This window comes from Cyprinus carpio, chromosome B22 (genome assembly GCF_018340385.1).
Source record: "Cyprinus carpio isolate SPL01 chromosome B22, ASM1834038v1, whole genome shotgun sequence".
Lineage (NCBI taxonomy): Eukaryota > Metazoa > Chordata > Actinopteri > Cypriniformes > Cyprinidae > Cyprinus > Cyprinus carpio.
The window spans coordinates 28,976,984-28,999,144 of record NC_056618.1 but is presented as its reverse complement, the minus strand read 5'-3'; the positions used below and the strand labels follow the sequence as shown (position 1 = coordinate 28,999,144).

Here is a 22,161-nt window from a genome sequence, read left to right as displayed (position 1 = left end):
TCAATGGTGCAATGAATATATATGAATATGTATAAGTTGTATCTGTTATTTGATTTATTTAAATCCTTACATTTATTATATAAGGGGCATTAAGGGGTCCACAAAAATGTCAGAAAAAAGGGATGACATTTTAGCACTTCTGATTCCATCATCCTGATGGATAGTTCACCCAAAAATTTAAATTCTGTCATTAATTACTCACCCTCATGTTGTTTCAACCCTGTATGACCTTCATTCATCTTCAGAACACAAATTAAGATATTTTTGATGAAATCCGAGAACTTTTTGACCCTCCATAGACAGCAATGCAACTAGCACTTGCAAGGCCCAGAAAGATAGTAAGGGCATCATTAAAATAGTCTATGTGACAAAAACAACAATAAAGACTACTCTACAGTTTCTTCTCTTCTGTTTCAGTCTATGACACGCATTCACCGGAGTACACAATGCATTATTTTCTTTGCGCACAAGAAGTATTCTTACAGCTTCACAGCTTATAGCTTGAACCACTTACATCACATGGACTATTTTAATAATCTCCTTACTACTTTTCTGGGCCTTGAATGCTTCATTTGCGTTGCTATCTATGAAGCGTCAGAAAGCTCTTGAATTTCATAAAAAAATATCAAAATTTGTGTTCCGAAGATGAACTAAGGTCTTCCAGGTTTGGAATGACATAAGGTTGAGTAATTAATGACAGAATTTTCAATTCTGGATGAACTAAACCTTGAACAGGTCATGCTGAAGTCATTTACTCACTAGCATTTAGGCTTCAAAAATGTATAAAAGTTATGTTATTTTGTGAAAATTATCATGATGAACAACATGTAAGAATCACAAACGTTTGTCAGTCACACAGCTTATTTTCTGCATTAATAGAAAAGCAAATGGAAAAATCCATTTGACAAACAGAAACTTTTTTTGTGGTCTCGAGAAACTATTTGCATGTACATGGGAATTTTTCGCATGGTTACGCATTACAATTTCTAGTTTTATATAACCTATTTCCTTTGTGCATCACTGCCATCTTACTATGAATAAAGTGAGAGCATGGATGCACATGAATAAACTGAGACATGAATTAATAGAGACTTGCCTACTTGCTCAAAATTTGGCGTTCCTTATGGCACCTCTAATATCAAGGCCCAATGTCCAATTTAGCACATCCTCTGCAGCAGCAGAGAAACCATGACACAAAATGGGCTGATGGCATAATACAGCTATATGCATTGTCCTATTTGCCAAATTTAAGGGTCTATAAAAAAAGACTGGTATTGTAAAAAAAAAAAAAAAAAAAAAAAAAAAGTGTTCAAAATGTGGCTTAGGGCAGTATGTCATATTTCAAGGCCTTAGGTCTCTTTAACGCATATTCTATGGCAGCCAGGACTAGTGGTCGACCGATATTGTTTTTTTGACAGCCAATGCCGATATCTTGAAAAGCAGGGTGGCCAATAGCCGATATATATATATATATATATATATATATATATATATATATATATATATATATATATATATATATATATGTATATATATATATATATATATATATATATATATATATATATATATGTATATATATATATATATATATATATACCTTTGTTGTGATAAACAGCAAAGTGTGTTCAAGCGTTAGCAAAAGACAGTGTAAAGAAATACTCTTTGAGAGAAGCAGTTAAATCAGCGGAAGTTAAAAGCAGATCGTAAGTGTATTTCTTCTCTCATTAGTGTTTAGCGCAGTTGTCGTTGCTAGGAAATGCTTGTTTGTTTACTGTGTTGAGACATGCTGCGTTTGGTCTCGTACTCTTATCGCATACCTTGTCAGTGTCATGTGCTTGCTTAGACCTTTGTTGTGATAAACAGTAAGGTGTGTTCAGCTGAATTTTTGTCTGATGCGTATAAAAAAAGGTTAGTATACCGCAGCAGTGGTCGCGGCAGCCCTCCTGTTAAGCCCTCCTCGTGTGAAGACCGAAGAGTGTAAAGACCATCGACTCTACCGTGTGACCCCACCAGGCAGGGACCCCAGCAAGGGATATAAGTATTGTTTTGATTAATCATTTTTCCTAATACTTGTTTCACTCCTACTTTAGTTTTTATAACCAATTCTCATTATGTGTTTCCAGATCCCTACTATCACTACCACTCGCAAACCACGCATCACACACTGTAGGCAGCACAATCCTAACAACCCGCACACTTTGCCTATGTTTGCTAATACACTACTTTCTTTTTCTATTGGTCTCTGGAATTGCCAGTCTGCTGTAAACAAAGCCGATTTCATTACTTCTATTATTAGTCATTCAAAGCTAAATCTCATGGCCATGACAGAGAGGTCCTTCAAAGTATCTTTGAAGAGGTGAGTTGTCAAAGTCGCAACATCTAACTACTGGGATGCCTCAGGGCTCAATTCTTGGACCACTTCTCTTCTCTGTCTACATGGCATCATTAGGTTCTATCATTCAGAAACATGGCTTTTCATACCACTGCTATGCTGATGACACTCAACTCTACCTCTCATACCATCCTGATGATCCGACGGTAGCTGCTCATATCTCAGCTTGTCTAACAGACATTTCTTGCTGAATGAAGGACCATCACCTTCAACTCAATCTTGCCAAGACAGAACTGCTTGTGGTTCCAACAAACCCATCGTTTCATCACAATTTCACCATCCAATTAGGCACATCAACCATAACTCCTTCAAAAACAGCCAGAAACCTTGGAGTTATGATTGATGATCAGCTAACTTTCTCAGACCACATTGCAACCTGCAATGCTCTCTTGGCAGGTCTTCCAGCCAGTTCCATCAAACCTTTACAATTAATCCAGAACGCGGCAGCAAGATTAATTTTTAATGAGCTGAAAAGAATAAACGTCACACCTCTGTTTATCAATTTGCACTGGCTACCAATAGCTGCTCGCATAAAAATTCAAGGCATTGATGTTTGCCTACAAAACCACCACTGGCTCTGCATCCCTTTACCTAAATTCATTACTTCAGACTTATGTGCCCTCTTGAAGCTTGCATTCTGCAAGTGAACGTCGCTTGATTGTGCCATCCCAAAGAAGCACAAAGTCACTTTTACGGACTTTTAAATTAAATGTTCCCTCCTGGTGGAATGACCTGCCCAACTCAATCCGAGCAGCTGAGTCCTTAGTCATCTTCAAGAATCGGCTAGAAACACATCTCTTCCATCTTTATTTGACCCTCCAACTTTAGCACTCACTATTCTAATTCTATTCTTAAAAAAAAAAAAAAAAAAAAAATCTAACTAGTTTTCTAATCTTTTTGTATTCTATCTGTTTTCTTTTCATTTATTATACAATTAACAAAAGCAAAAAAAAAAAAAAAAAGACCTCTAACATTAGCTTGCTCTATTCTTTTTATATTCTGTTTTCTTTTTATTTATTATATTATTTAAAAGCCCTTGCTACGTGCACTGTGTTTAAGCTAACTGAGATTTGCTATAGCACTTGTATATCATTGCTCTTTTGTTGATTTTGATTGCTTCCATTGTCCTCATTTGTAAGTCGCTTTGGGTAAAAGCGTCTGCTAAATGACTAAATGTGTATATATATATATATATGTGTGTATATATATATATATATATATATATATATATATATATATATATATATATATATATATATATATATAAATAATAACTTTTATTAATATTTAAGAAATTTTAAATCATTTGACAATGATTTAATTTGACAATTAAAAAAAATGTGTAAAATAACCATACTTATACTTTAGATGACAAAGTGTTTTTCACAAATAAATAAATATTTAATAAAAATATAATTGAAAAGGAAGTAAACACTGTAACCAACAGGGCACTCCATATTCTTTGAAGTTTGGAAGTGGAAGTAACGTGACATACAGCCAAGTATGGTGACCCATACTCAGAATTCGTGCTCTGCATTTAACCCATCCAAAAATCACAAACACATCATAAAACAAACACACACAAACCTTAAACACACAACAATATCACAGGGCAGCCATTTACGCTGCGGCTCCCGGGGAGCAGTTGGGGGTTCGGTGCCTTGCTCAAGGGCACCTCAATCGTGGTATTGCCGGCCCAAGACTCGAACCCACAACCTTGGGGTTAGGAGTCAAACCATTAGGCCACGACTTACCCACTTTTTTTTTTTTTTGTAAATTGGGAATAAATTTGTGCATTGGGAATAATATTTTTCAAATAAAGCCAAGGTAACATGGACCGACCTCACACAGAGAACAAGCAATCATGCTGGATAAAAATGCACACTTCACAAGATCTCACAGCTGGATTCAACTAAGTTTGCAAGGTTTTAGCCATTCAAAGATTTGTTTAAATTATATAAATGCGTATTTGCTTAATGCTGACAGCAAACGATACAGTATTATAATGTGTGCCTTTCTATTACTAATAATATAAAAGCAATCGTTATAATACTTTTTGTATACATTAATTCCCTTGTTTAACCATTCTATCTGATTATTAGAGAGACTGCTATCTGTATTAGACAGAACTGTTAACAATGATAGCGAACAAATGGGAGAATGTAAGCTATGTGCGCTCAGGTGCTGCCTTTCTCCGCACCATCAAAATAACCACCTCAAACACATCGGCCAAGCAGAAAACTTATCGGCTGATGCCGATATTTGAAAAATGCCAGATATCGGCCAATATATCAGCCTTGGCGATATATCGCTCGACCACTAGCCAAGACACCACTCATTAAATGAGCTGACGTCACAATAGGTGGCTAATTGTGCATTGTCCTATATGATAAGTTTAATGGTTGCTCGCGCACACATAATAGTCTGTATATTTTTTCATTTTTGCAAAGGTCCTCGAGGCTATGTCATATGGTGCTAAGAATATCGTGAGAAAAATCCAAAACGCAAAACATTTTGCATAATTAAAAAGTGCACCTTGAATTCATTCAGTTGTGTTTGACAATCACTAATGAATCTCTAAACAGTTGCCATGAAAAAAACTTCTTGTATGATAAACTTTTTTTCATTAAAGGGGTGGTTGATTGCGATTCCACTTTTTTAACAATAGTTACTGTGCAATGTTGCAGTTTCAGCATAAACAATATCTGCAAAGTTCAATGCAAGCAGAGATATCGTCTTTTAAAATTCTGGCAGTTTAATGCCTACAAAAATGGTTGGTAAGGGACTACAACGAGTTACTTCCCGGGTCCGATACGTCACAGACCCAGATAAACCCCACTCCCGGGAACATGTAACAAAGGGGGCGAGGCCATGCTGTGCTGCTTTAGAGAAGAGTAAGAGAAAACTAGGGGTGCACGTAAAAATCTATTCATATATAAATCTTGATTCTATCTTCTAACGATTCTAATTCGATTCACAAGTTTCAAAATCGATTTTCTAAAGCAGCGGCTCTTAATACTGTTCCCTGTGTCGCTCTGCATCTCTCTGTCTCTCTCTGTCTCGCTCTCATTCAGATCATCAGATCAGCTCCAACAAACTGTTTCAATTATACACTTATTTTCACATAGCAATGAGAAGCGTTATATATGGACGCGCGTGCGGTTGCTCTGCTGTATTAAAGCTTTAATCAGAATAAAATCATATATTAAAAGCTAACAGAAGCAGTAGCATTTACGAACAACAGCGTATCTAAAAGTATGGGACAACAACAAACAAACATTCCATTAAGAGCCATGCTTGCACAGGTTCTGCGTGATCCTCTTTACTAATATCCTCTGCGTCTCAATCGGGCTCAAACTGATAAGCAATATAGACGACACCATTGTTTACAATAAAATGAGGGGCGGGAAGTTCAGACGCACACTCGGCGGTTTAGCGAATCACAACACACTGAGCCAGCTGACCAATCTCATCCCATTGTATATTTCTGAGGTAGGGGCATAAAAACAGGAAATAATCGAGGCATTTGTGAGAGAAGGGACAGAGCGGTGTGGAATAAAGGTAAATTATGTGAAAAATAACGTGTTTTTTAAAAAACTAAGCATGAACACATGTTAGACTGCACCCAATAAACACAATCAAGCCTAGAAAAAAACAGTCAACCACCCCTTTAAATTCTTAATTTTCTATTATAAAAAAACTAAATGGGGCAAACGTCTGGAAATGCAAATATTTTCCAATACTCTGCTTTCCTTTTTCTATACTTTTCCAGACCTGGAAATTAATTAAATCAAATTCCATACTTTTCCAAACCGCATAGAAACCCTGTATATCATATTTTATAATTTTTTAACATTTTCAATGAACCTGTATGCATGAAAATATATAGCTCTCTTCATATTTTAGGTGTAATCATATTTAAGGCCTCTTGGAAACATCAAATCCAGTACCTGCGTGGTGAGCTCAGTTGCCGGCTGTTGCTCCGGAGGGGTCTTCTGACTGTTGGCTCTCTTAGCCAGCTGCTGATCCCACTTGTGTTCTCCTGCTGGGGAAGAGTGAACCAGGTCAGATCGGAATTGAAACAGCTGGAGATACTCCAACTGCCTGTGGTTGGAGTATCCGAACCTACTGACCTTCTCATTGGCTACGAGAAAGTCAACAGGTTTGGATCCTCGGTTTTCATTCGAGCGCGCAAATTACATTTGATTTTGTTCAAAAGAGGTTTGTAAATATAGGTTTGGAAAATGTAGAGAGAGCAAACATGATGGACTCAAAGTGCCAGTAGACTTGAGGGCGATATGGGTTCAGAAGAAGGAAAATGAAAAGTGAGAATAGCGACGCCATGTGCTGCCTGTTTAGGGCGACTAACTGGGCTCCATCTCTGTTGAGCGCTGAGCCAGCTCGTAAAATGCAAGAAAAGAAAGAAAGGAGAACGCGTCTGAGGTGGCCTACTTCCATTGCTGCCAGCTGGCACCATTGAAACCGAAAATAAAGAAACGTGTCACGCCCCAAGAGTCCTGACGCCCACACGCAGATGTTGCCCCAAAAAAGGCCCTAAATGTACTAAAGTTGTAGGACCCCCAAAGTGCAGCTGCTATGAGCCCCCATCCACATCATAAAGCCTCTGGAGAGAGTGACACAATGGCCACTTCCACAGAACCCGAGAGAGAGGGAACCGCTCAGCTACTATCCGTGAAGGCAGCCAAGTTTCCTTCTCTGTTCCATATCTACACACCAGCACAGCCTCCATGGACCATGGCTAACCTCACTCCTGCTCTTATATTGGGCTGTATAATTCCACCGATGCCTCTATCACGCCTGCACTCAGATTTCTGCCAATATCTGGCCAAGCCATTGAACACTGTATGAGGAAACAATGGAGAGGGGCAAATGAATGGCTGGATGTATAGAAGGACAAATGAATGTCCAGATAGACAAAAGGAATGACAGGTCGACAGATTAATAGACAGATAGACAAAAAAATGAAGGAAAGATGGATGGATGGATGGATGGATAAAGGAATGACGGATGGTAATGGATGGATGGAAAAATTAAGGGAAAGATAAGAAATTAAGGATGGATGGATGGCCAAATGAATGAACAATGTATGCTTAAGTGCCTGAATTAATAATTTAATGGACAAAATGGATTAAAGATTTAAGAAACAAAAAAAAATAGATGGAAGGATGAAAGAAAGTACAGAAAAAAAGGAAGAGATGGGTGGACTCAAGGATAAACAAAAATGGATTGACACAATCTAGATGGATGGGTGAATTCATTGATGGATGGATGCATGGATGGATGGATGGACGAACAAAGGAATTAAGGATAAATGAATGATGGACAGATGGACAAATGAATGAATGATGTATGGATGAATGACAGAATCAATGAACAAAAAAATGATTAAAGATTAAATGGATGTTAAGAAACCTGAAGGATGGACAACAAAATGAAAAGATAGATGGAATGATGGATAAACGAAAAAGACAAAGAAACTGGATGGATGAATGAATTAATTAATAAATGGAAGGATGGATGGATGAATGATAAGAGACTGAAGAATGAATGAAAGGATGAAAAAATTAAGGATGTACTGAAGGACAGATGAATAGAGAGACAAAGGAATGGATGGATGGACTGACAGGTGGACAAAAGAAAAGGTGGATGGATGGACAAAAAAATTAATGGTGGACAGACAAAGAGAGAATGATGGACAAAGGAATAGGTAGATGGACAATGAAATCGATGTATGAACAGACAAAGAATGGATGGAAAAAAACTGGATGGATGGACAAAGGAATAATCGATGTATGGATAAATGACTGAATGAATCAAAAGACAAAATAATGCAATAAAGATAAAAGAAAATAAAAAAAATAACAGACGAACGGATTAAAGAAACTGAAGGATGGACAGAAAAATGAGTAGATGGATGGACTGATAGATAAACAAAAGATAGACAAAGAAACTGGATGGAAGAATTAATGAAATAATGATAGGATGAAACAGGACAGGACTGAATTAGATTAGGTGGATGTATGGACAAAAGAATGAATGGATGAAAAGACAAACAGATGGAGTAAGATAAATTGATGGAAATAGATGGAAAGATGGAAGGACAGACAAAGGAATAGGTAGGTGGACAATGCTATCAATGGACAGACAGACAAAAATTGATGGATGGAAGGATGAATAAATGAATGAATCAATGAATGCCTGGATGGACTAAAGAACAGATGATGGACAAAGGAATGAAAGAAAATGAAATTTACTTAATGGTGTGTTCCTACTAAACACAAAGTAATATGCACATCACGTCACTCTAGATTACTCGTGGGATGTTACTCGCACAAATAAAAACATAGCGCAATCAGCCATGGTGGAGATAACTATGATTGCTGCTTTGTACCTGTTTTGGAAGTTCCAAATATGCCGTAAAGCCAAACGCTGACATGTCTGGGTTCAGAGCACCATCCAGAGGTGCACACAACTTGGTGAATTCACCGTCTTTCTCCAAGAACTGGACTTGGATGACAGCTGCCTCCAGTGAGATCATGCAAATTTTCTGCGCCATTTAAAAATGTTGAACTTATGCGGAAGATGTGATTGAGGCGAATATAGCGCGTTTGCAGCAAACACGACACACACTTCTTGTCATTCGCGTTGCCACACACGAATTTGCCTCTATTCGCGTCTTTGCATTGACTTTAAATGTAATCTATTCGCGCGAATAATGACATTTGCGTTTGGTGTGAACACACCATAAAAATAGATGAAAGAATGAAAGAACCTGAAGAATGGAAGGTCATGCAGAGAGACATAAGAATGGATGGATGGATGTATGGAAAGACAAAAGGATGGAAACATGAATGATATACAAAAGATTAAATAGATGGACGAACAGTGAAATCAGTGGGTGGATGGAGCAGATTAGATGGACGACCGACAAAGGAATGCATGAATCAATAGATGGATGGATGGATAGACAGATGAACTGACCTTTGCCGTGTCCTGTCCAGAGTCCTTCACGTTTTGTCCCAGCAGGGACAGGAGATGTTCACCCCGTGGGTAGCAATGAAGCTGATTCAGTCCGTCTGACCAGGACAGAGGGTTACTCAAATCACTCTGACCGTGTCGCAGGCCAATCACGTCCATGAGAGACGCCAACAGAGCTTCCTGAAGATCCTCCAACTGGCCAGTCAACACCAGCAGGACGAACGGACAGGCCTGTCCTGGAAACAGAATAGAAAAATAGAAACCACATTCTTCATTTCTTTTTATTAATTTAGTTTGTTTTATTTGTTTATCTGAGGCATTTAACTCGGCTCAGATGCTTGAAGATCCATCCAGAAATGCTCACTGGTTGGCCAAAATTAAAAAAAAAAATAAAAAAAAAAAAAAAAAAAAACGCTTTCTTCCTTGCTAGAATGCCAAGCACATGAACACCAGGCTGAACGAATTAATCTTTTAATGACGGCCGCTTCAGTCACACACACACCTGTTTGCGGTCCACACACACTGCAGGGAATGCCTTAATACTTAATGGTTGACGGCTCGTCACATGAGCTCCGACTGCTGCGATAACCGCATGGTGCCATTAAGACTGGTTCACCATGCCAGCAGCATTCTCATTAGAGAGATCAAGGGTGTGTGTGTGTGTGTGTGTGTGTGTGTTAAAGCGGAGCTTGATAAATTTGTCTGTACAAACTAAGTGTGAGGTGATAATCACAGCCAATGAGCAAATATGGTTAAATGTTTACTATAAAGTTATGAGAAGCAGGATTTTGGACCATTGTTCTATGTTATTATTACAATTTTTAAATGTATTTTAAATTGTTATTTATTGGAATAAAGAATAAACCTTTTCTTTTTTCTGCAGAGTATTACAGCACACTAATCAAGCTGTTTACAGTAGGGTGGGGATGGACCTGCAATTTTTCTGATAAATATTGTGATTTTGATTTGAAATGTAAAATCTTTTGATTAATAAAATAATATTATAATATAATAATAATATAATAATATTTAAAAACAACAATGAATCAAATTAAATTATATATATATAATGTTTAAAAATAATATTTAAAAACAACAATGAATCAAATCAAATTAAATTATATATATATATATATATATATATATATATATATATATATATATATATATGTTTAAAAATAATATTATATATATAATGAATCAAATTAAATTAAATTAAATTATATATATATATAATATATATATATATATATATATAATTATATATATATATATATATATATATGCATTGCAAAATATATTTGTCAAATATTTTATTTGTATTCACTTTACAGATGTGCTTCATCCATTCAGAATTCAGAGCAGGTTCTGCATTATAATTTATAACAGTGCCTCGTGCTCTACAAAAATGCAGTAACATTCTTGATGGTCTATATTATGGCCTGTATTAATTGTCATTTGTGAAATGTGTTTCTTCATTACACAAGATGACAAAAATAACTTTGATTTCCATCCAGAAAAGCATAACTTTCAGCTCAAATGGATCCCTATCCAGAATGCTCCAGTGCAGGCCTCACCTGAAGTGTGTACGGTGTGAAGCACAGACAGCTCTTTCTGGAGTAGCCTGGCTTGAGCATCTGACACCATGAGGAAGAGGAGAGAAGGTGCAGGCTCCTCCGTGCTTGATAACAAACTGCCGTCACGGGCCAGTCCGCCGTCCCACACGCCGTACAAGAGCAGCTGAGTGCATGACACGCTAACAGCTACCTCACCCTCCCCATCAGCACCTACAAATACAAGAAACAAGCAGGATTATTTGACTTTAGTCAAAGACATTTGAAATATAGCATGACAAAGCTTTGCCAAAACATAATCTTAATGTGTTTCTTTTCAAAGAGTCGTTCAAACAAACAAACCAAACTGACATCCCAAGTAAAAACAAAACTGTTAAGTACATGATTCAATGATTTGCTAAAAAAAAAAAAAAAAAAAAAACAACAACACATGCAAAACATAAAAAGCTAAAAGATGACATAAAATCAAAACTGGCCTATTTACTTAAAAATGTTGTCATCATCATGTGACTTGCACATTCACAACTCCTCTTCTAATGTTGCGTTCACACCAAACGCGAATAGAGCGTCAAATTCACGTCTACCACGTCTAGTTTGTGCTTGATCATTTTGAATGCATTCGCGCATCTAGAGCGAACCAGACGTGTGTAGAAAGCAAGAGTTTGAAGCGAAATTGACGCGCGTCCGAGGAGAAATCCACTTCTTGTGGGGGGGGGCAAGTGCTAGGCGGTTATCTGTTTGCAAGATGGCTGATGTTGATCTAGCATTCGAGGCTTTTCCACTTTTTTCTGCACACGTCCTCTGAATAAACACATTATCTTGTTAGCAAAAAGTAGCTGTAGGCTATTTTACGGGGAAAACAGTTGTAAAAACGAAGACAATACCTCGATAAAAAAAAAATTTACTCAAAACAAAAATTAAAATTTAAAACACAATCACACTATCCAAATCTATGTCCTTTTTATTCCTGTCTCTATAGAAATATGAACTTGTGTCATATAGCTCCGGGTGACTGCTCACTGACAATATCAGTCGTTCCTCCATGTTGAATGAGTTACTCCTGAGCAGGCTCCTGATTGGTTAACGCAGCGCGAATTGACGCCAAAGTTAAAATTTTTCAACTCAATCCTCATAAAATAATTAAATTCAAAAAAATAAACACACAAAAAGCACCATTCGCGCGTAACGTGCGGATCTCGCCAGATGCTCAATTCGAGTCATTCGCCCAAACCATACCAACCAAAGAGGCAAATTCGCGTCTATGATATGATAGCTATATTACTGTTAAATTTAACCAATGGACAAACTACAATTAGAATCGCAAGCTGAATTTTTGTCATCTGCTGCTTCAAATTCTCAAATTCTTTAAAGTCAGGTGGATTCTGAATGGTTGTCAATGTTTTTATCATTTATTAGCTGAAAAAAAAAAAAAAAAAAGATCTGAAAGCGATTCCAACAATGGCGTATCTGTGTCATTAAAGTTGTGGTGTGGACTTCCTTTTTTTGTGGTGTGGAATTCTTTTTTAATTAGACCAATTTTATAAACTATTATTATATTGTAGTTAGTGTCCTAGGTCTTTAGAATGTGCATGCTAATTGCTAATGGTTAATGCTAACCAACAGCCAAGTAGCTACTTAACCACTGTTTTAACGAACTAGACATGACATAATCTGGACTCAAAAGCTTGATAAAATGCTATCTTTGGCTCTTGAAACAGAATGGTCTCATTCAAATAATTACCAACTAGCATTGGTACATTCTGCTATTTAGTGCCCATTTGTCACAATGTAATGTCCCACCAAATTATTTTTCTTGTCAAATATCCTCTTTCCCTCAGAAATGCGTCTTATTCCTCAAGTTAAATGGATTTCAAACAACAACTGACGTTGACTTGACTTTTAGGCGCACGCTAGCATATGTACATCAATGCTAATAGTTAACAGCCACTAAAAACTCCAACCACATATATTCTTGCCAAATATCCTCTTTCCCTCAGAAAAAGGTCACAATATTCATATAAAATGGGTTTAAAACAGCAACTGACGTCGACTTGACTAACTTTAAGATGTGCACTAGCATATGTATGTCAATGCTAATAGCTAACAGCCACCAGAAAAGTCCAACCCTATTTTTTTCTTGTCAAATGTCCCTCTTTCCCTCAGAAGAATGTCACATTGCTCACATAAAATGGTTTCAAACAGCAACTGACATTAGCTTGACTAACTTTTAGGTACACACTAGCGTACGTGCGTCAATGCTAATAGCTAACAGCCACAAACTTTATAAAATGCTTTCTTTGGCTCTTGAAACAGGATAGCCTCTTTGAATGAATACCAATGTGAACTAGCATTGGTACGTTCTGATATTTAGCCCACATTAGTCACGATCCCATCACACAATGTCCCACCACATTTTTTTTCCCCTGACAAATATCCTCTTTCCCTCAGAAATATGTTACATTACGCAAGTAAAATGCATTTCAAACAGCAAATGACATTGATTAGCTTTTAGGCACACACTAGCATATACGTCAACGCTAGTAACTAACAGCCACAAATTTATCACAAAAGCTCTCTTTGGCTCCTGAAACAGGATGACCTTGTTCAAATGATTTGTTTAATGTCTCTCGAGTGGGTAGCTTACGCATAAAGACCCTAGAAAGTTAAGAACAGAGAAGCACTTTTCTGAAACCCTCATAAGCATCTTATACACACACAGGTGCTCTATTGAACACATTCAGTAATACGGGGATGACTGAAGTCACGCAAACAAGTTCTCTGCTCTTCCTCTGTCTCACACACATAAATAGAGTCTTAATCTGAGCCGTCTTAGCGGTGAAACTAAGAGCGAGGAAGGAGAGACAGAGGGTCACAGACAGTTGAGGAGAGACTAAACAGGGTGAAGGGTCAAAGAACTCTGCAGTCTGCTGGACACCCATCCAATGAGCCGATCAATGTAATTACACTTATTCGCCACACGGGGCAGCACCACAGCAAAACATTGGTGTTTATATACATAAACTTTGTATTAGTGATCAGATTTGCTCATTGGGTGCCTGGATTTTATATCAGTATCACAATAAATTGCTCTACCTGTTGCTAACGTGTACGTGTTGTACAAAATAAAACAAAACACCTGTTTAAATGAGTCTAGTTTTTCACTGCTCTTCCCAGCATGTGCACCAGACTGAATGAATTAATCCTTTAATGGTCACACACACACACACACACACACACACACACTAGAGCTAATTCCTGTATGTTTATGCCTTGACATTCAGCAACTTGTTGACAGACTTCATAAAGAGAAGCAAACCAAATTGACTACATTTCATTTTTTAAAATAATGCCTGCATTAAATATTATTCTGGCTTTAAAAACTAAGATAATAAGATGTAAATATATTATTAAATATATTACTCAAATATTTTTATGAAATTATTTTATATTTTAATTAAACTAAAATGTAATTAATATTTTAAGATTATGCAAAAATATATTATTTTATTTATATATGATTTGATGATTATTAAATCTATTATAAAATAAGTTATTATAGGATGTTTATCTACATGTGTCATTTTTAAATGCTAATTTTTTTATTAAAAAATTATTTTAACAATATTAGTTTTAACTGTATAATTAGATTTAATATATATTATTAAATATTATATATTTATTTTATATTTACATCTATAATATTTAGACTAATTTATTAGATGCATTTTTTATATTTATTTTCATTTTTATTTACATAATTAAAAATATAATTTTTAGTTACTTATATAAATATATTATTAAATATTATTAAAGCTATTGAATTTTATTAACATTTATAATTAAACTTGTTTTTTTCTTTAATTCTAAAAAATAGGTTTTAAAATCTTATACACACATACATATATCACAATGTCACACTTACCCACCCACACAATTATTTTTTATTTACATTACTATTTTAGATTCTTCCATTTTTTTTTCATTTATTACATTTATTAGTTAACATTCATTTAAAAGCTATTTTAAATAATATGTTTATATACTTAAATGTAAATATGTTTTTAAATAAAATTAAATATACAGCTAGTTTTTGTTGTTGAGCCCTGATATAACAGAACAACTCATATGAAAAATAAATAATAGATTTATGGTCCACTTTAATGGTCAGCTGTCTTTCTCTCTCCTTATTTCTCAATCCCCAATATTTATTGCCTAAAAGAAAAGAAAAGAGAAAAATAGATTATTAGTTGTAAATACCTTTCAGTGGTACAGAGATGCCTTCATCTGTGATCTATAAAAGAAAGAGAGAACGAAAACATCACATTAAGACGAAAGCCAAACATGGACGGGATAACAAAGGGTTGGCGGTCTCTTAAACTGCTGACAACAAAATCTGTCCACCACCAGATATTTAACAGATTGAACATATAAAAGAGCCATTCTGCCACAGATGGAAAAGCAGAAAAGAACACAGTCACATAAAACAGTGGTCAATGAACCCAAACCAGAACAGAGGACGTTCCTGCTGGGATTCATTCCGATAAAGACAACAAACGCTTGACACTTCCTCTCTGATCCAAAAAATCAGCGTTCATGCTGCCTACATTGGCAGTTTTTTCAAAGGCAGCATACTTACTGAAACCAACCTCAAAAGAGACTGATTTGGAACGGTCTACATAGACAGGAAATAACAAAACATACCACAGTAAGCGTGATAAATATCTATGCAATATGAATATGACTGTATAGCATACAATTTATAAAAGAGACTTGCAAAATAGTACTCATTTTCTTGATTACAATCATAATCATATCTTGAAATATGACTTTTAAATCTTGAAAGTTTGTGTCAGGTATTAATGAAGTAAAAAAAAAAATGTAAAAGAATTGTGATTTGTTAGTGTACAAAATTCTAATTATAAAATTTAGATGAAAATCAATGTGCAAACTGATGAAAACAAATAATTGTGTATTGTAATCATTTTAAATTTGCAAAAAAATTGCTTGTGTATTGAAAAGCATTGAATAATGAATCAATTGACCTGCCATCAAGCAAAATAACCACACACATAAATATTGAATACTTGTATTATTTAAATCTATTTTAATGATATTTTAAGCATTAAAAAATTATATATATATATATATATATATCTATATATATATATATATAATATATATATATATAATATATATAGTTTCTTTATTTTAAAAAATTCTATATATTATAAAAAAATACTCATCTTGTTCACCATTTTTTTCTTCATGGTTTTATATCATTATTCACAATAGTGTATTTTTTTTTTCTTTATTTTAAAAATTCTATATATTAGAGTATTTATAATACATATTTAATATACATGCATACAATTGTATTTATAATATAGTAAGTATATATACACACACACACACACACACACACACATACACACAACATTTATTCACCCTGTTTTGGGACTGAAACTGTTTTGCATTAAAACTATTTTTACTTTGGCATTAAAATAGAAAAAAAAAAAAAGAAATTTAATCCTGAAAAGAGAAAAAAAAACTGAAGAGATTGTTTTTCACAATAATGTACATTATATTTGATTTATATATTTTTTAATATGCTACAGTATTTATTAATATACATGTATACAATTAGATTTATAAAAAAAATGCATAAGATCAAAAATCAAGGTTCTTTAGAGATTGTAAGATTGATTTCACAATTTTAAAACCATTTTTCAGGCTTTACAAGGTTAAAAGAGGCAGCTCACTGGGTTTTGGAACAGAGATAGTGACCTGTTAATCAAATCCCCTCCGGCTACACTCATTAAACACATCCTAAACGAGCGGCCCCCTCCAGGAGAGCAGAACTATTGCTTAACGGCTTGTAAAAAGAGAGCAGAAAAGCCCCTGTTATGTGCTTTTGAAGCATTGCTGGACAAACAGTGATAAGCTGTGCTGTACTCCATGTCAGGGCCAGTTTAGGTTACAGCCGTTGTTGTTGTTCTAATAAACACGGCTTTCAGCCGCTCCGCAGTGCTTCGACTTTAACTTTCGGAATTTTCTGGCAAACTAATTTTCGTTGGTCTCTTAATCACATCTGCAGCCCAATGTCGGATAGCTGTTGCTTTGTGGTTTGTAGCAGGAACGGCCAATTAAAATACTGGGATAACAGATGTCCTTCATTACACAAACAACAACACAGATCGAACTGCGTGATTGGCTGAATGAAAGAGCTGGAAGCATGTGTTGGAAAATCATCCCGCCAGATCTAAAAGATGGAACCGAGTGGCCCAATTCAATGTGACCAGATAAGAGAATTAAGATCTTCAGACTGATGTAAAATCTAGTGGGTTTGAGGCCTCTGCTGAACCACTTTTATAATTAAATACAACTATAAATCATCTTTTCAGCATAAGTTTCTCTCACCACAATGGTCCCGTTGGCCTGCGCCTCGATTGTGTCGTAATGGAGTCTGCTGAAGTCCAGTTCTATGATGGAAGGCACTTCTACTTTGGTCGCTGATCTTTCACCTCCTGCGTTTGTCTTTGGGCTCTTTTGGTTCCCTGACTGAAGCGTGATGAAAGAGAATGAAAAAGGGTGAAAAAACAACATTATTCATTTATATATTAGTGCTGTCAATGGATTAAAAAAATTCTTTTTTATACCAATACTACTGATTTCTCTATAAAATATTTTTTCCCCCTAATATTTATCTACTGACTACATTACAGTATAATTGTAATTCAATTACAATTTTATAAGACTTTAAGAATAACAGCTTCTAAATTAAGTGAACTTAAAACAATCTTCACATGAACCCATTTTAATAAATCTCATATTTACCTGTGCCCCTCAGTAATATATTGAATCAAGTTATCAAACACTAAATTCAAAATTAAATATAGATGAATCCTTAAAGCTATAAAAGTTATGGATTTCCTCTTTTATTTCTTTTGCTCTTTGATTAACAAAGACACAGCAGCTGGGTTATTAGGTCATTTGGCTGCTATTACTTTAAGAGCTGCCGCTGCTGAAAGTGACGCGGATCTGACACGCATGTTAGTTTCAGTAGTAGCGTAGTTTCACTTGCGCTTTAATATGATATGATACACGCTACAGCATGCTGCTGTATTTGTGCGTGCAATTGAAGAGCATGCGCTACAAGCACAGTATAACAGCTGACAGGACAGGAAAATTTGTTTTTACTGACATCTGGCCTGACAACATCTCATCTGACCACAGTTCACTGTTGTTCTACTGAAGCTCCTCGTCTCCTGCACCGCTTCCGCACTCGTTTGAGGTGAAGTAATGAGCGTCTCAAAAGTCTCACATTTGATGTGGTCGTAAAGATGTTCTACATCTAAATAAGTGCTATTCTTGTCAAGAAAAAAAGGAGCCAGAAGCAGCAGTTGTGAGTGGGGTGGCCAATGTTAGTCCGTGTAAACAGAATTCTGAGAATTATTTCTAAACACATTATAAAATGTTACTCTCACTCGCGAGTTACTGTCACCTTTCGTTATTACAGTCTACATTTTACTTGCTAGCTATGCCTTCCTTATGCAAATGCATATTACCCGGTTGCAACAATATACAAAAGAAGCTTAGTCTCATTATTTTAATTTCCTAAAAACAATGATATGAAGAATCAATTCAGGTTGTAGCGGTATTTGATAGTTGAGAGAGACGGCATCTTTCCTGCAAGTGGGCGTGGTTTCAGTGCTGACAGCAGACACGCCCCCAGTGTTTGAGAGTCCTGCTTATTTTTCCAAGAGTTTGATAATTTATTTTATTTACTTATTTTTTTTTTTTTTTTAATCATTCACATTTAGCTGGGTGGTTAATAACACATTTTTCAGTTGTGTGACAAACTCAGAACACATATTTTAATATTGGACTTTAAATATTTTAAATGTCGTTAAACTGAAAAAATTAATCGCCTGCATTAGTGCACTAATTTTTACAGCACTAGTATATATACAAACATTTGACCAGAAATATACCTCAGGTTTTTAAAAACTTTAAAGAAAAATACACAAAACAGGAGTAAATAGAGGTGACAACATATTGGTTTGGGAAAATTGTATTATTATTATTATTATTTTATTATTATTTTATTATTATTCGACTCATTCTTGGGACAAAACATGCTCCTTACTAAATTGTAACATCATTTTTATTTATTTATGTTTGTTTGTTTTTTTGTAAATTACCACAAATAATAAAAACTAAATTCTTAACTCATAATATAATATTTAAATTGAATCAAAAATTAATACTTTATTTTAATAAGTAAATAATTAAAATTACTAATAACATAACATTAATTAAAAAAAAAAATACACAGCCTATTTGACCAAAAATATGCATAATAAAATATATTATGAAATATTTTTACAGTTTCAAATATCTGGTTTCTATTTATTTCTGTGACGCAAAGCTGAATTTTCAGCATCATTACTCCAGTCTTCAGTGTAACATGATTCTTCAGAAGTCACTCTAATATTCAGATTTTATGCACAAGAAACATGCATGCTATCAATGTTAAAATCAGTTGTGCTGCTTAATAAATTTGTGTACCTTTTTCCAGCTTTCTTTATTTTCCTTTCTTTATTTTGTTCTTTCTTTCTTTAATTAATAGGATGTTCAAAAGAAAAAAAAATAATATATTTTTTTTTAACATTATACATGTCTTTACAGTCACTTTTGATCACTTTCATGTATCCTTTTTGAATAAAAATATAAATTTCTTAAAAAAATAAAAAAATAATAACTGACCACAAACAGCAGTGTTAATTTTACATTGTAAAAAAATACACTTCTTTTATATAAAACCGACACTATTATTTAATACAAAATATAGAATTTGTCATAATTTTTCTTGGACAACAAAAACCAAGAAAATATGCTTTTTATAAACACGTCTCATTTCGTTTGCATTCCAAGCTGAAAGTGAACACACCAACTGATATTGAGAAACACCTGAGTCACATTGCCGTAATCATCCTCAAACATCCCAAGCTGAACGCTTCTCTCAAAGACGTTTCTACTTCAGAATTGAGCGCAAATCCAAAATGCTGCATACCAAAGCTAGAAGCCTCTCATACCGGGGTGCCATATTGAATTTGTTCTACTGTCACACAAAAACAACGCAAATTGAAGATGTGTCCAGCTTGGACAAACAAAACTAACGATTCTGACAAAGGAAATTCTTTGAAAGGGTTTGACGAATGGTTGTAAACACGGGCGAACCCAAAACTCCTCAGCCATACTGAACAAATCTAGACTTCAAAAGACAGATGTGCATGAAGATAAGTTGAAATGAGTCAACATTTGTTTAGCATAGCTCTTCGGCAAAGTTTCAAAGTTTCTTCAAACCAGACTGATTCTCGAGGACACAAAAGCTTTATCCAAATGGTGTGGGTTAGATTTTAATAATGATAGGGACATCTGAAGATCAGTCAAAGATGTAAGAGTTTTCCATTCCACATTGATTAGGAGAAAAAGTATTTATACACTACCTTTCAAAAATTTGGGGTCAATAAGAATTTCATTATTTTATTCAGCAAGGATGCATTCAATTAATAAACAGTGACAGTAAAGACATTTATAATGTTACAAACGATTTCGGTTTCAAATAAATGCTGTTCTTTTGAACTTTCTATCAAAAAATTAAACCACCCAACTGTTTTCAACATTGATAATAATAATGAATGGGTAGCACTTTATTTTACAGTCCTGTTCCTCATGTACATACTATGTACTTATTATAGTAATTACAATAACTATGTAATAACTAGGTACTAACCCTGAACCTACCCCTAAACCTAACCCTACCCCATGTAGTTACCTTGTATTACCGGAACTTTCTTAGATAAATACACTGTAAGTACACTATAAGTACATGTAAGTACACGTACTGTAAAATAAAGTGCAACCAATGAATGTTTATTGAGCAGCAAATCATATTACAGCAAGCATATTACAATGATTTCCGAAGGATCATGTGTCATGGAAACTGGAGTAACGATGCTTTGCATCACAGGTATAGCATTTTTTAACATTGAATTACGTTTAAAAAATGTTTTAAATAGAAAGTAGTTATTTTAAATTGCAATAATATTTCACATTATTACTGTTTTTACGTTCAAATAAATGCAGCCTTGGTGAGTCTTTGTTTTTGTCCACCTTTGGGACACATAAAAATATCTCAGAGAAAAAAAAAAAAAACGAAGAAAATCAAATTTGTGTATAGCTTGTTTATTTTATACAGTGTAAAAATGCTTATTTTTAATTTTTTTTTAATTATGCAATTTTAATGTGTAAAGGCATGCAAATGTAAACTCATCTGCATGTAAATGCCATGCTTTTATTTTAATAATTTAAAAAATAAAGACATACACATACAATACTTATTTAATCCAGAAACCACGGATGAAAAATAACCTTTGGCTAGTTTTGGTACGTTTACAGAAATGTTTTATTAATGTATAATGTCCCTGTTAACTAAACAAATAATAATAAAAAAAGTATTAACAGATTTTAATAATCATGGTTTATGTTATAATTTTTACATTCCTAATGTTTATGTATTCAATATATATAAAATAAAATGTGCCACATTATTGAAAACAAAGCATTTAATCTACATTTACATCAAAGTGCAGGAAAAGTAAAAACACAATAATTCAATAACAATAAACTTTAACCATAAATAATTTTAGTTTAGCATCCCATCGGAGTTTGATTAAATTATTCAGTGACTTCTGTGAGTGTTTAACCACAAGCAGCATTAAACATTTATCATTCGTAATTTGTGTTGGATAAAAGCAAGTGCTAAATAAATAAATGTAAATATTTATGACATGCAGTCAGGAGGGACATATGCTCTAAATCTACACGTTATCCGTTACCTGAGTGTCCCTGATCCCCTCAGAAATCCGCTGTTCCTGCAAACTCCCAGACACGTCATTCATCTCATCGGCTCCTTCATCATCGCTGGACAGCACGACTGAAGGAGAGAGAGACAGATGTGTGTTCACCAATCAGAAATGCCTTTGTGCAAAAGGTCAGATGTTCTTGCTTCCATAGAAGCACACAGGATGTTCTTTGGAGCAAAAATCATCAGGTTGTGCATTGTAATATGTTTTCGAGGAAATTTGTTACATTAAATTAGGAACAAATGAAGAATAGAAGCCTTTTCAC

The 22,161-nt window shown here is 34.6% G+C and overlaps 1 protein-coding gene across 2 annotated transcripts in view; it reads right to left on the bottom strand.

The window, feature by feature from the left end:
- senp7b (SUMO specific peptidase 7b) overlaps window positions 1–22,161 on the bottom strand; it is a 38,228-nt gene that overhangs the window by 6,622 nt on the left and 9,445 nt on the right. Inside the window, exons 8-13 of one of the 2 annotated variants that reach the window (XM_042748748.1) lie at window positions 21,870–21,967; window positions 17,386–17,526; window positions 15,226–15,259; window positions 10,972–11,181; window positions 9,398–9,630; window positions 6,346–6,437 (exon numbers count right to left, since the gene is read on the bottom strand). In XM_042748748.1, the coding sequence (XP_042604682.1) occupies window positions 6,346–6,437; window positions 9,398–9,630; window positions 10,972–11,181; window positions 15,226–15,259; window positions 17,386–17,526; window positions 21,870–21,967 (808 nt within the window). Of the gene's footprint in view, window positions 1–6,345; window positions 6,441–9,397; window positions 9,631–10,971; window positions 11,182–15,225; window positions 15,260–17,385; window positions 17,527–21,869; window positions 21,968–22,161 lie in introns of both variants that reach the window. The other variant, XM_042748746.1, reaches the window with a different exon arrangement.